The sequence below is a fragment of the Mitosporidium daphniae genome, assembly GCF_000760515.2.
Source record: "Mitosporidium daphniae strain UGP3 chromosome Unknown contig-134, whole genome shotgun sequence".
NCBI classification, from domain to species: Eukaryota; Fungi; Microsporidia; genus Mitosporidium; species Mitosporidium daphniae.
The window spans coordinates 1-11,972 of record NW_013546695.1 but is presented as its reverse complement, the minus strand read 5'-3'; the positions used below and the strand labels follow the sequence as shown (position 1 = coordinate 11,972).

The 11,972-nt window shown below is 41.5% G+C and overlaps 7 protein-coding genes across 7 annotated transcripts; 4 read left to right on the top strand and 3 right to left on the bottom strand.

The window, feature by feature from the left end:
- DI09_134p70 (uncharacterized protein) lies at positions 1 to 3,032 on the bottom strand (the record flags this gene model as incomplete). Its single annotated transcript, XM_013383781.1, has 1 exon — positions 1 to 3,032. A coding segment is annotated over one exon (3,032 nt), but the record flags the coding sequence as incomplete, so codon positions are not given.
- A 513-nt stretch (positions 3,033 to 3,545) lies between these two features.
- On the top strand, positions 3,546 to 4,469 carry DI09_134p60 (alternative oxidase; the record flags this gene model as incomplete). Its single annotated transcript, XM_013383780.1, has 2 exons — positions 3,546 to 4,004; positions 4,032 to 4,469. 2 exons carry the CDS (start codon positions 3,546 to 3,548, stop codon positions 4,467 to 4,469), a joined length of 897 nt encoding a protein of 298 aa, XP_013239234.1.
- Positions 4,470 to 4,542: 73 nt separating this feature from the next.
- On the top strand, positions 4,543 to 6,003 carry DI09_134p50 (puff-specific protein Bx42; the record flags this gene model as incomplete). The annotated part of the gene is made up of 1 exon (XM_013383779.1): positions 4,543 to 6,003. The coding sequence occupies one exon, from the start codon at positions 4,543 to 4,545 to the stop codon at positions 6,001 to 6,003; it is 1,461 nt and encodes a 486-aa protein (XP_013239233.1).
- A 62-nt stretch (positions 6,004 to 6,065) lies between these two features.
- On the top strand, positions 6,066 to 8,040 carry DI09_134p40 (glutathione-disulfide reductase; the record flags this gene model as incomplete). The annotated part of the gene is made up of 4 exons (XM_013383778.1): positions 6,066 to 6,134; positions 6,249 to 6,314; positions 6,462 to 7,364; positions 7,432 to 8,040. 4 exons carry the CDS (start codon positions 6,066 to 6,068, stop codon positions 8,038 to 8,040), a joined length of 1,647 nt encoding a protein of 548 aa, XP_013239232.1.
- Positions 8,041 to 8,619: 579 nt separating this feature from the next.
- DI09_134p30 (uncharacterized protein) lies at positions 8,620 to 9,222 on the top strand (the record flags this gene model as incomplete). The annotated part of the gene is made up of 2 exons (XM_013383777.1): positions 8,620 to 9,149; positions 9,198 to 9,222. 2 exons carry the CDS (start codon positions 8,620 to 8,622, stop codon positions 9,220 to 9,222), a joined length of 555 nt encoding a protein of 184 aa, XP_013239231.1.
- A 426-nt stretch (positions 9,223 to 9,648) lies between these two features.
- Positions 9,649 to 11,013, bottom strand: DI09_134p20 (uncharacterized protein; the record flags this gene model as incomplete). The annotated part of the gene is made up of 1 exon (XM_013383776.1): positions 9,649 to 11,013. The coding sequence occupies one exon, from the start codon at positions 11,011 to 11,013 to the stop codon at positions 9,649 to 9,651; it is 1,365 nt and encodes a 454-aa protein (XP_013239230.1).
- A 312-nt stretch (positions 11,014 to 11,325) lies between these two features.
- On the bottom strand, positions 11,326 to 11,972 carry DI09_134p10 (uncharacterized protein; the record flags this gene model as incomplete). Its single annotated transcript, XM_013383775.1, has 1 exon — positions 11,326 to 11,972. A coding segment is annotated over one exon (647 nt), but the record flags the coding sequence as incomplete, so codon positions are not given.

Here is an 11,972-nt window from a genome sequence, read left to right as displayed (position 1 = left end):
TCATCAGTCATCGAAAACAGCTTCATGGCAATATGATGTGTAAACTCAAAATAGCTAGCCAAGTATATTTTCCCTCTCCCAACAGCAAGTAAAGAGGAGGAAAATAAGGTCCAAATAGAATGCTCACTACTACTATGCTTGAATAGAGTCGCACTTTCTCCATAGTCTTCCAATTCAACGACGGATAAGTATTTATCAAATCGATTCCCAATATTGACTTTATAAAGGTCAATGAGCATATCTAGAATATAGTCTCCAATTTTAAACAGGAATTCTTTCAAATATATACTGGCAATCGACACTATAGCAATGGTAGAGGCAATAATGCTCAACTGTGCATTTGAAGACGTAGAAAATGCACGCCGAGTTCCAATTCTGATGGTCTGTATTATTGAACCTTTTCTGGTTGAAAATCCAGTTGCTAGGACAATTGCCTTAATACGCCTAACACAAGAACTTTCAGAAGAAATTGCTTGCATAAAGGTTCCATCATAAAGAACGTATTTTGAAATCTCATCAATATTGGATTTTCTTCCACCAAGAATGGCATTTAGTATTTCTGTGGGTGCTGCAATCTTTTGGACGGGAACCGATTCGCCTGTAAGCATAGCCTCCGAGATAACAGCTTGTCCTTCGAGTATTAACATATCAGCAGGTATAATCCCTGCCATCGTAATAAAAACAAGATCACCAGGAAGTAATTCCGAATGGGAAATATATTTCTCATGATTCCCTTGTCTTTTAACCAAGATTTTTGTAGAGTCAAGTGGGATAAATCTATAAAGGTCCAAAACCATTGCAATGACGTCATATTTTGAGGAGTGAACCCATATCTCCATAAAAGCACGGGTAAAGATTGGAAATCCAAAGATAATGGTAGGCCGTATAAATGACAATACATTTTTAAGGCCATCAATAGATGAACAGTCAATAACAGCTTCAAACCCAGATACGAAAAGGAAGAAAAAGTTGGATGGAATTAGAATTAAGTTCCAGAAAAAGGGCCAAAACGCTATTTCTATTTTTTTCTTATTTGGCCCAAATCGGAGAAGAGCCTCTTCAACCATCTGTGACGTGGAGAGACCAGACTTTCCCAATTTGAGAGAATGAGTTGCAGGAGTTGCACATAAATTATTGGCGTTTGATTTTCCAAAGGGAATCCAAATCCTTATGGAGCAATATTCTATAAAAGCTTCTTCGGACAGTTTGGTATACTGAAGATCAACGATATCGAGGACTACCGAAAGACTGTTTTCTAGAGCAACCGAAGTTGCAAAATAGTCGTTTTTTGAGATCGCAGGTGTGAAGGCTTGCATTGCGTAAAGCTTTGTATTGCGATAAAGAAAAGACCAACCTAAAAGTATTCCGGCAATTAGAATGGAAAGCGAAATAGATAACAATTCTTCCTGGTATGAATTGATAGAAAGCGAATAGTAAGCTTTAAAGCGCACAGAATACCATGCAGAAAACCAAGCAGTAGTTCCCAAGATAAATGGGAGAACGAACCCATGCTTCCAGCGAGGCAATCGCCTCAAAAGTTGCAACTGAGAGAGCATGGGAAATTTTATGGGAATTGTTTGAGACATTGGCCTAGCAATACTTACAGGGTCAAAGAATATGCCAAAAAGTAAAGGCTGAAAGATAAGGGCGATAAAAAGTAATTGGATAAACTTAGCCTTAGCCTGAAAAAGATCTTGGAAATCTTGATTGACAAGAAGATGATCCGCAAGAGGATCTTGAGCGATATGATAAAATTGGTTTAAATGCCTACAAATAGCATCTGCAGTTGTTAGTTGGGAAATTGGGATCTCCCTGTTACCTTTAGGATAATATCTGTCACCATTTGGAAGGATAATAAGCTCCAAGTTGGGCATTTGCAAAATAAAATCTTCAACAACAACATTAAGGTCTAAATTTCCAGAAAGATCAATGACTTCGAGGAATGGTGCTTCAAGAGGCTCACTTGGAAGCATGGACAGAGCGTTTGTAGAAAGATTTAAATAACGAAGAGTACAAATGGTATTTTTGTCCCAATGAGCAATGATAAGTTTACAGTTACTTAGAGAGAGCCCAATCAAGGAGGGGGGAAGGCTAGAAATTTCCAAAAGAAAAATTGGATTATCTGTAGCCTCAAGCCACTGCAGTTGTCTAAAATCGGAAAAGACCCCTGGAATTGCTTCAAAGTGATTTACTGAAATATTTGCAAATCTAACCCAATTCAGCTCTCGCCTTTCAATGGCTCTATTATAACGATTATATAGCAAGGATCCTAAGCCCATTCCAAGAGATAAACTAGCCCCGTATGCTCTTTCTGGGGATTTTAGCATTCGCAATGGAGGCTGATGATTTCCTAACTCTAGCCTTGGGACAAGGTCGAGGATGTCAGTTTCAAGATTCTGTTCAGGTTTCCAAAAAGGATCATGTTGTTTAGTATCAATGAAGAGCTCCCGCCTAGCATATAGAAACAGCATGTTAATTGAAACAACTGAAAATAGAGTCACGAAAATGCCACGCACATGCACATAGACTGATGCAATAGAAAGAGACATCAACAGCTCAAAATAGGGGAAGATTTGCCTATCCTCAGAAAACAGTGTGATAAACCCTCGAAAAAGAAGACGAATTGCCATGAGGAGCGAAAATCGACGACCGATACTGCTGAGTTGAGGATATAAGATACGGTTCTTCCTTATCAATAGGTTTATTAGCAAAAGAAAAATGGAGTCTGATGCAATCCAAAGGACCCGTGTGTTGGAGTAGTGCTTATTCTTTGAGAGAAATAGTAATACACTGGCCTTGAAGCTCCGAAAATGAGAAAAAAATTCTTTTTGAGCATTTACAGATTTATCTTCGGCCCATCTTACGATTGAGGCCATCGAATCGGAGACCTCCGATGTTTTTGGCTTGGATTCATTTCTTTTTAACACAGGAAGGTAAACCAATAGTGAAAAAAAGGTAAGAATGAGGCAGAGCAAGGCGATCTTTATATATTTCTCATTCATAACGTTTCCCAACACGAGCCGTACGTTCATGGAATTTGAAATCAAAATTAGTTGACCAATCATTAATTTAAAACGACCAATAGCGAGTTTTCAAATTGACCAATCATTGGGAAATCGAACATATTTCATTGTGGCATGGTGCTTTTTTAAAATAGAGCTCTCAACTTACCCAGTGGACCGGTCTTTTATGTGAAGAAATATTCATAAGGCGATCCAGAAAATATATTAAGCCCTCTGTTTTGAGATTCCAATTTTTGTTAATATCGCTACCAATAGAAAATGGTTTAGCATCAGAGACATTCTGATAAATCTTCAAGCAGCCGAGCATGGATATTAAACCGGTCGATTTTAATATAAATATCTTTTTGCATGCAGAGTACAGATTACACGATTTGGATTTTAATCAATTGCAACTGTTCTACTTCAAAATAAACATTAATAATTGTTGATGCACGCGTTGATCAATTTAATGTGTAAAATGTGTCGATGTACAAATAGTAATTTTTAATCCGTCTTTTTCCGAGCATGAACAAAATATTTGACATGAACAAATTTCGTAAGGGAAGCGTCATTTCGGTTTTCAAAGGAATCAAAAGGCCGTCAACCCTATTGGCACCAGTGTCTGATTTTTTGTTTGGCAAGTCAATTTCAACAAACGATAAAAAGGATATTGAAATTGCCCCTAATATGCACTTTTTTAAGCCGCTACCTGTTCGCCTTGAATTCTCAACATCCAATCCACCGCTTAGCACAAAAACACTTGAATCCATTGATGTTTCAATTGGGTACCACCGTCAAGCCGGTATTTTGGCATTTTCTTCGATAACTTTAGATACTTTCTCCGACAAGATTGCTTATGGCCTGGTAAAATTTTTGAGAGTATTTGCAGATCTTTTTTTCCAAAAAAGGTATGTACATCGTGCCATTGTGCTTGAGACAGTTGCGGCAGTTCCTGGGATGGTTGCAGCAATGGTGAGGCATATGCGATCCCTGCGACGAATGGTATCGTTAATATCGTCCTATTGCTAGCAACATGATGGCGGATGGATTCATCAGCTTCTACTCGAGGCTGAAAATGAGAGGATGCATTTGATGACTTGGATGAAAATAACAAAACCAAATTTGGCCGAAAGGATCCTGGTTACTGCAGTGCAAGGAATTTTTCTCAACTTTTTTGCCGTTTTTTATTTGATAACTCCAAAGACGGCCCACAGAATGGTTGGATACCTTGAAGAGGAAGCTGTAATCTCATATACTGCGTTCCTCAAGGAAATTGATGAGGGAAGGATTGAAAATACACCCGCTCCCTCTATTGCCATTGATTACTGGAACCTGCAAAGCGACGCAACTTTAAGAGACGTAGTTCTCGCTATACGCGCAGATGAAGCGAACCACCGCGATGTAAATCACCACTTTTCGACAAGAATTGCGAATAAGAACGAAAACCTGAGAGAAAACCAATATTAAATCAAAAGAAACTGAGGGCCAATATCCACTTTACTAGCAAACATTTAAATGTTACATTTAAAATTTTTATTTAATGGACAAAGGACTTGTTCCTCTTGTTTCCGCTACTTCCATCAAACGCTCGCCACTACGTGGCATTTCGGGGACAATTTCGCTGTCGGGATCCGTTCTCCCCAAGATTCTTGATTCCAAAGGAATGCTCCAATATGACACTACTGTCAGAGTTGGCCATTCTGCTTCCAGAATCATTTATGCCAGAGACTCCGATTCTCGCCCTCGTCGTATCAACGATGACGAGCAGTTTCCTCGTCCGTCGCAGGAAGAAATAAACACAACCACAGAATTGACCCGAAAGGCACTTGAGGCAATTGTCAGCCAGCGGATAAAAAGCACGTTGCCGAAACAAGAGGGTCTTTCCGCTACTCAAGCATCCACCTCGAAACTTACCATGATCGAATATAAGCCTTCTGCTTTGAATTTATTGGTGAATCCAGATGCACCAAAAAACAGGGTCATTAAAATGGTGGAGGCCCAGGCGGACCCTCTTGATCCAGCAAAGTTTAAACATCGGAAGATCCCTAGGGGGCCTCCATCACCCCCCGTTCCTGTCTTGCATTCTCCGATAAGAAAGGCAACTTCAGATGAGTATAAAGCGTGGATTGTTCCGCCATCTATCTCCAATTGGAAAAATCCAAAAGGCTATACAATTCCCCTCGACAAACGCTTAGCTTGTGATGGTAGGTCGTTGCAGGAGTCTGTGATAAACGATAAGTTTGCCGCATTTGCCGAGTCATTGTATGTGGCAGAAGCTCATGCTCGTGAAGAGGTGGCGCGCCGAAATGCTCTTGAACGTTCGCTGGCAGCAAATGAGCGTCTCGAGAAGGAGGCCCGTCTCAGGGAAATCGCAAAGGAAACCAGGGCTGCGGCCTTTGCACATCAAGGATCAAATCATCATTCAGACGAAATTTATGAGCGTGACGCTCTTCGAAGAGACGTCGCTCGCCATCGGGCTGCTGAATATAATAAGCGTGGGAGCGTCGGTCGAGAGCGTGATATTTCTGAAAAAATTGCTCTCAACGTCCCCATTTCAGCATCGGGAGGTCCTGGCTCTTCATTATTTGATACCCGTCTTTACAACCAAACCGAAGGAATCTCCTCTAACTTTTCAGCCAATGATGACACATACGCTGTCTACGAAAAGCCGCTGTTTTCAGGATCGGCCTCCTCGCTTGTTTATCGCCCAAATGTTCGCCAATCTGACATTAATGGTGAATTAACTACAGAAGAAACCACCATGTCTAAAAGGCCACGAGCAGGGCTTGGCTCGGAAAGTGGGGGGGTTAGTAGGGAGACTGCCCCTCTCCCCTCCCAACGCACAGGGCCGGTTCAATTTGAAAGGGGTGGCGTTACATCGACCGAATTCTCAAAGCCAGAAAAGAGACATGTTGCTGATAATGACGCAGGAGAAGACGATCCCTTCGGACTGGATACTTTCCTCCAGACTGCAAAACGAGGCAGACAAACTGGGAAATGATAGACCTGTGCTTATATTAAACTTAATACTATGTACTTTTCGCATGTACTTTTGGCGTGCCAATGGTTCCATATATTTTGATGGATTTACCTGCGGCAGGACTTCAATTCACCCCCTTGACAGATTGCGAGGTTAGGATTATTGGCAGACATTTTTGGTGAATTTTCAATTCTCAATATTAATTACCAGAACCATCATTAACGACAAAGAGCTGATCTGCTAAAGAATGACAAATACTTGTAAAGTGGGCAACGAAAAACGCAAAGCTTCAAGAGGGAATGTGTAATCGCGGTGGTGGACATATGCATCCAGTATGGTATTTCCTTTACGGCTACTTTTTAAACTTTTGCGTAAGAGCCCAGCTAGGCTTTCCAATCGATAATGTTAAATTTTTTCCCGGATTTTCCATGGTTACCGCTATTAAAGCCTTAGAATTTATTGCTGTGACTAAAACATAGCGGATGATGATGGCAAGTATTTTCGGCATTTTCATCCTACTGATCTTTATCTTGGACCGCTCCGAATGCAATGCGCCATTAATTTACGATTTGGTTATCATTGGATTGGGTTCAGGGGGGCTTGCTGCCGTCAAGAGAGCCAGTCATTATGGTGCTAAAGTTGCCGTAATAGAGCAAAGCTTTATTGGCGGCACGTGTGTAAATGTTGGGTGTATTCCAAAAAAAGTAGCATGGACTGCAGCATCATTAGCCCAGACCAGACGTCTATACGCTGGATATGGCATTTTTGACTCTCTCACTAGTGCAAAAAGCTACCAAAATCACGGAATAAAAGAATCATTTTGGTTTGAAATGGAGGTAAATCGAAAGGCCAGAAACTCATACATCAACAGAATCCGTCGCTCTTATGCCGGGTTTTTTTCAAGCCTTTCTGATGTAGATGTTTTTCTTGGATTTGACGTGACAGAAGTTGATGTATCTCGCTACTCGAAAACAGTTATTGCATATAGAGCCAGCGATGGGGCTAAAATCGCAGTGAATGGAGAAAGAATACTTCTGGCGACCGGGGGGCGTCCAAAACTTCCAGAATATCCTCTTTCATTGACCGGAATAACATCTGATGATTTCTGGAAACTTCCTTCCATTCCAAAGACCGTTGTAATCGCAGGCGGAGGATATATCGCCATCGAGCTTGCATCGATTTTGAAATCTCTTGGAAGTGAAAATGTTATTGTGGTCGTTCGGGATGATAGGCTGCTTATCCCCTTTGACCACGACATTGTCAGCGCACTTCATAAGGAGCTTGTTGAGAGAGAGGGTGTCAAAATTTTTTACATGCATGCAGTTACTCAAATAGAGAGTTTGGCCTGTGATAATGGATCTGCCAGCACATCTCGAATAGTGGTTTCTTCTCTAACCTCCCCCGTGGAAAAAATGGAAATCTACGCAGATTTAATGATTTGGGCTATAGGCAGGTAAACTAGCCTTTTCTTATTTAAGATCTCCTAACACCGAAATCAACGGGCTTCCTGAAGAAATAATAGATCCAAAGTCTCGTTTAGTAATAGTGAACGAGACAACATTTGAAACCGCTATTCCAGGGCTCTATGCAATTGGGGATATTATTTATGGCCAGCATTTGACGCCCGTTGCAATCGCTCAGGGAAGGTCGCTTATAGATCAAATTTTTGGAAATGGACCCTGTTTTAACAAGAGCGTTCCAATCCCAACAGCAATATTCAGCGTGCCTCCAGTTGCAAGTGTTGGGCATTCTGAAAGTGAAGCAAAAAAAAGCTACGGCAGTGAAAATGTCTATTCATACGTGAAGACTTTTACTCCAATGATGATATCAGCCATTAGTGTTCCGGGAGATCAAATTCGCAAACGTACCGCAACTTACAAATTGGTTTGCGTTGGAAAAGAACAAAGAGTTGTCGGAATCCACATGTTTGGTCCATGTTCCGAGGAAATAATTCAGGGATTTGCAGTAGCGATGGCTACGGGACACCTGACGAAGCAGATCATGGACACTGCGATTGCTCTACACCCAACAATGGCTGAAGAGCTGCTGTCAATGTAAAGTGAGTTGAAATTTTGAATGCAAGTTTTGAATGTAAATTTTAAAAAGTTCAATTGATCCTTTGATTAAATGGCCAAGAAGGGCAATTTCTCCACTTCTTCGATCTTAAATAATTCTGCTGCCTTAAACGAAGAATCGAATTGTAATCTGACAAGAGAGATCTCCAAAAGATACGCTGCCAAAACATCTGCTTTTCACAAGGCTTTAGACTCGGTATTGGTTTTTTTCTTGATAAATGGAATTATAATATTCACGTATGGCCTCCTCACTCGAGATGCGTATAAAAGTTTTTTGGGTGGCTTTCTCCCGCCAATTGGAATGTTTGTACTCGTTATGTGCCTTAGATCCTATACCCAGGAAGAGCCCAAAAAAGGCGTATATCCAATCTTGGGCTCTTTTCTTTGTTTTGTTGTGATATTTTTCCTTGCGATTATAAATTTTATACAATAGAATAAACCTGATATGGATTCATATTTACCACCATAAAAATAACGTAAATTTTAAAGGAATCGTGAAGATCACCGTTTTTTTGCAATTTAATGGAAGTAGCCAAGCCGAATTTTACTTTTTAAAATTTAGATGGCAAATTCGACTCCTCAGATACGGCACTCTCCGCGAGACAGCCCCATTTTGATAGGGCAGGATTGCACCGTGGAGTTTCCCTCATATCCTCCCCAATCCAGAGATCCTTATTTTCTGCTCCGAGATAGGATTGAACATCAAATGGCCAAGGTTAAATCGGTAAAAGATATCCACAGCATTCAACAGGATCTTGTTACGCTTAAGCAAACAATTGACAGTGTACTTGAAAACTCAACACTTTTCCCACATATAAATGCCAGTGTCGAGCTCCCAAAAAGAATGGCGTTTTATCAGTCAATGTCTGCAAGGCTGGCAGCATTGAAGCGGGGAGCAGAGGTGGGGAATCCAGAGCTTCTAAATCAAGATCCCCAAGCATCGCCATCATCTTCGACAGCAGTCACAACAACTTTTCATTTTGAGGTTCCTTGCACTGACCAGCAAAGACATTTAGACCATTTGATCTCTGTCGTTGGAAACGTTAGAGAGCAGGCGCACCAGATCAATTCAGAGATTGAGACACAAAAAAGGTATGTTTCCTGCACAACTTTTTCTCATTAGCTGGATTAACCGAATAGAAACGCATTTTACCGCTTTGGATGAAAGTATGGAGCGAGTCTCCAAACGGGCGGTTCTCGCCTATCGTCGCTCGTCGCGCAATGACCGTGCTGTGATGGCCACAGTTCTATTTTTGATAATATTCCTGCTTCTTCTTGCATTTTTGTAGAATGGGGATTGTATACAGTACGTGGCATGTAAATTATTAAACCTGAAATTTCCAGCATTTAAAATAGACCATCATCCGTAAACTTGGCACCCTTAGTAAAAAGACCATTTAAATTGTTGGCGTGTAATAGTGTGCTGAAGCGTATTTTTATTCACCACGGCAACATTAAAGTTTCACACTTAATTATAAGCTGCTCATTGATTTGATGCGATGTGGGTGCTTCATAATTTATTATTATATTAGTCTACAACTTTTGCATACAGAAATTCACATGATGTACATTTACTTGACTGAAGATTATTTCAAACAATACGACTGACAAGGGAGGAGGTGGGCATTGGGATTGGCAAAATACTATTGATAGCCGGGGGTTGGGGCATTGGTAGGGGCTCGAGCTCCTCCGGTAACATTACGAAATGTCCCCCAAGAGCACCTTTGCAATTTGTCCCGTCACTACCTAAGGGTAGCACCTGAGAATAGGGTTTTGAGCCATGGGAATTGTGATACTTCCGTCGATACTGGAAATGTGAAGACATGATTCCGAATCGCTCGGCCAAAAACCGCATAATTCCCTTCTTTTCCTGTTGATGGCAAGAAAGAGAAGCTGATGAAGATGAAGAGGGTGTTGAGCAAACAGCAATGTCAGGCATCTTGGTGCCATCAGTTTCTCGATGTCCAAGCAAAAGGTAGAGCTTGGCGGCATGTCCAAACGGCTTTTCCTGAATATGTCGAGCAAGCCATGCTAGTTTTGCGGGGCTAGGCCTTCCAAGGTGCGCTTCTGCTTGAGCGGGCTGAAGAAGAAGCGCCACATGTGTAAGAATTTTTAGAGAAAGTGGGAATTGAGGGATGATCCGAAGCGGATCACTAACTTGCTGATCCTGCAAAGAAAGCCATGGGTGCATCATAACTTGGGTGATTGTGGCTCGGGTAGATGGATCGGGCGAAAGCATACAAGAAATCAAGTCGCCCAGGGCTAGTGAGATTCCAGGTAGAGGGTCAGCTCGGCCCGTTGCAATTCTGGCATATAGACCCTTGAGTGTATTGTCTACAAAGGGTAGGCGGCCCCCAGAGATCATTGAATACAGGATCACACCAAGCGACCAAATATCAACTTCTGGACCCTTATAAGGAATTCCGTTTACCATTTCTGGAGATGCATAGTAGGGCGAACCGCAAAAAGACCGCTGGCGTTCATCCTGGCTCCAAATGGTGGCAAATCCAAAGTCAACCAATTTTAGTCTCTTTTTATCTGCCGAAAGGAGAACATTCTGAGGCTTGATGTCCCGATGAATAATTCCATGCTCATGCAAGAGATGGACGGCCGAAACAAGCTGGCCAAATATTTCACGAGCAAAGGTCTCCTCCTTGAAAGAGCCCTCTTTGATTGGAGAAATCAATTCGCCCCCCTTAAGAAGCTCTGTCACAATGATCAAATGTGTTGGTGTCTCATGAACGGCATGCAAAGACAAAAGAAAGGGAGATTTCTCCTTGATTAGTCTGAGAATTCGTACCTCCCTCCTAAGACGTTCATAGTGTGATGGTTTCTTTAGTACGGCTGATTTATCAATGAATTTGAGGGCAACCTCAAAACCAGTGAGCTCGTTCCGACCGGCATGAACATTCCCGTAGGAGCCCTTCCCAAGAAGCTCTCCGACAAAATAGACCATGCCTTACGGAAAAGGAAAATCCAGGGTGAGCATTTGCAGTGTAGCTGAAACGCCGTCTCAGGCGTTAGCAACAAAAGAATTTCTTAAATTTAATTTACTTGAACACTTTGACATTACAAGCGCTGATGTTTACTTGAATAGAAATATCATCTGTTTCGACAATCCATGACAGATTCGAGAAGCATTACGGGTGCTGTCGCTATATTTTGTTCTGAAACGAAGATCCAATCGATTTACACGTGTTTCGTTTTGTTTTAATGAATGGGTGAACAATTTGCGCGTTTATTGATCCAAAAATAACTAACTATTTGGTCAGATCTGGCTGACATAGGTTGCAGGAACGTATCCGCGAAGGCCTGTGTAAAGGTGAAGCACATATAGCCACTCTTCCTGATCTTCAGAAGAGTTGCTTGGCAAGGCCTCGAATTGGTCTCCCTTACAAAAGGAGAGTTCATCATGAGACTCTGCAGTGGAGTCGTAAAGTGCAACATATTTTTTTGCTTTTGGAGAAGAGGCTGGCGAGACCGAGGAGCACGGTGAAGGTATCTGATTGAGATTAGTGCCTGCCGAAAATTCCTGCGGAGAATTTCCCTTTGAACTTTTGCTCTTATATGTCGATATTCTTAGTCGTTCATATTCTGATTTTCCGATATTTGTGATAGGTGATGATGGTAATGAAGATTCTGAGGGAAGATCTTGACATTCTTTTAGTTGTGTTGATATTGCCTCAAGGAGTTTTCGAGCATTATGAGATACGAGTAGGCTATTTTCCATATCAGAGCTCAATAGCTGGTCAATTAGTTGCATAAGCTGTTCTTTTTTTGAAGAGCATGATTTTGACTGAATTGGAAGAGAAATTTCCCACGTCGTCGCATCTGATCCGCCAACTTTGGGAAGCTTTTGTGCAATTATGTTTTGCCCATCCCCATCAAGTAGTGAGCTGAGATATGTGAAAATAG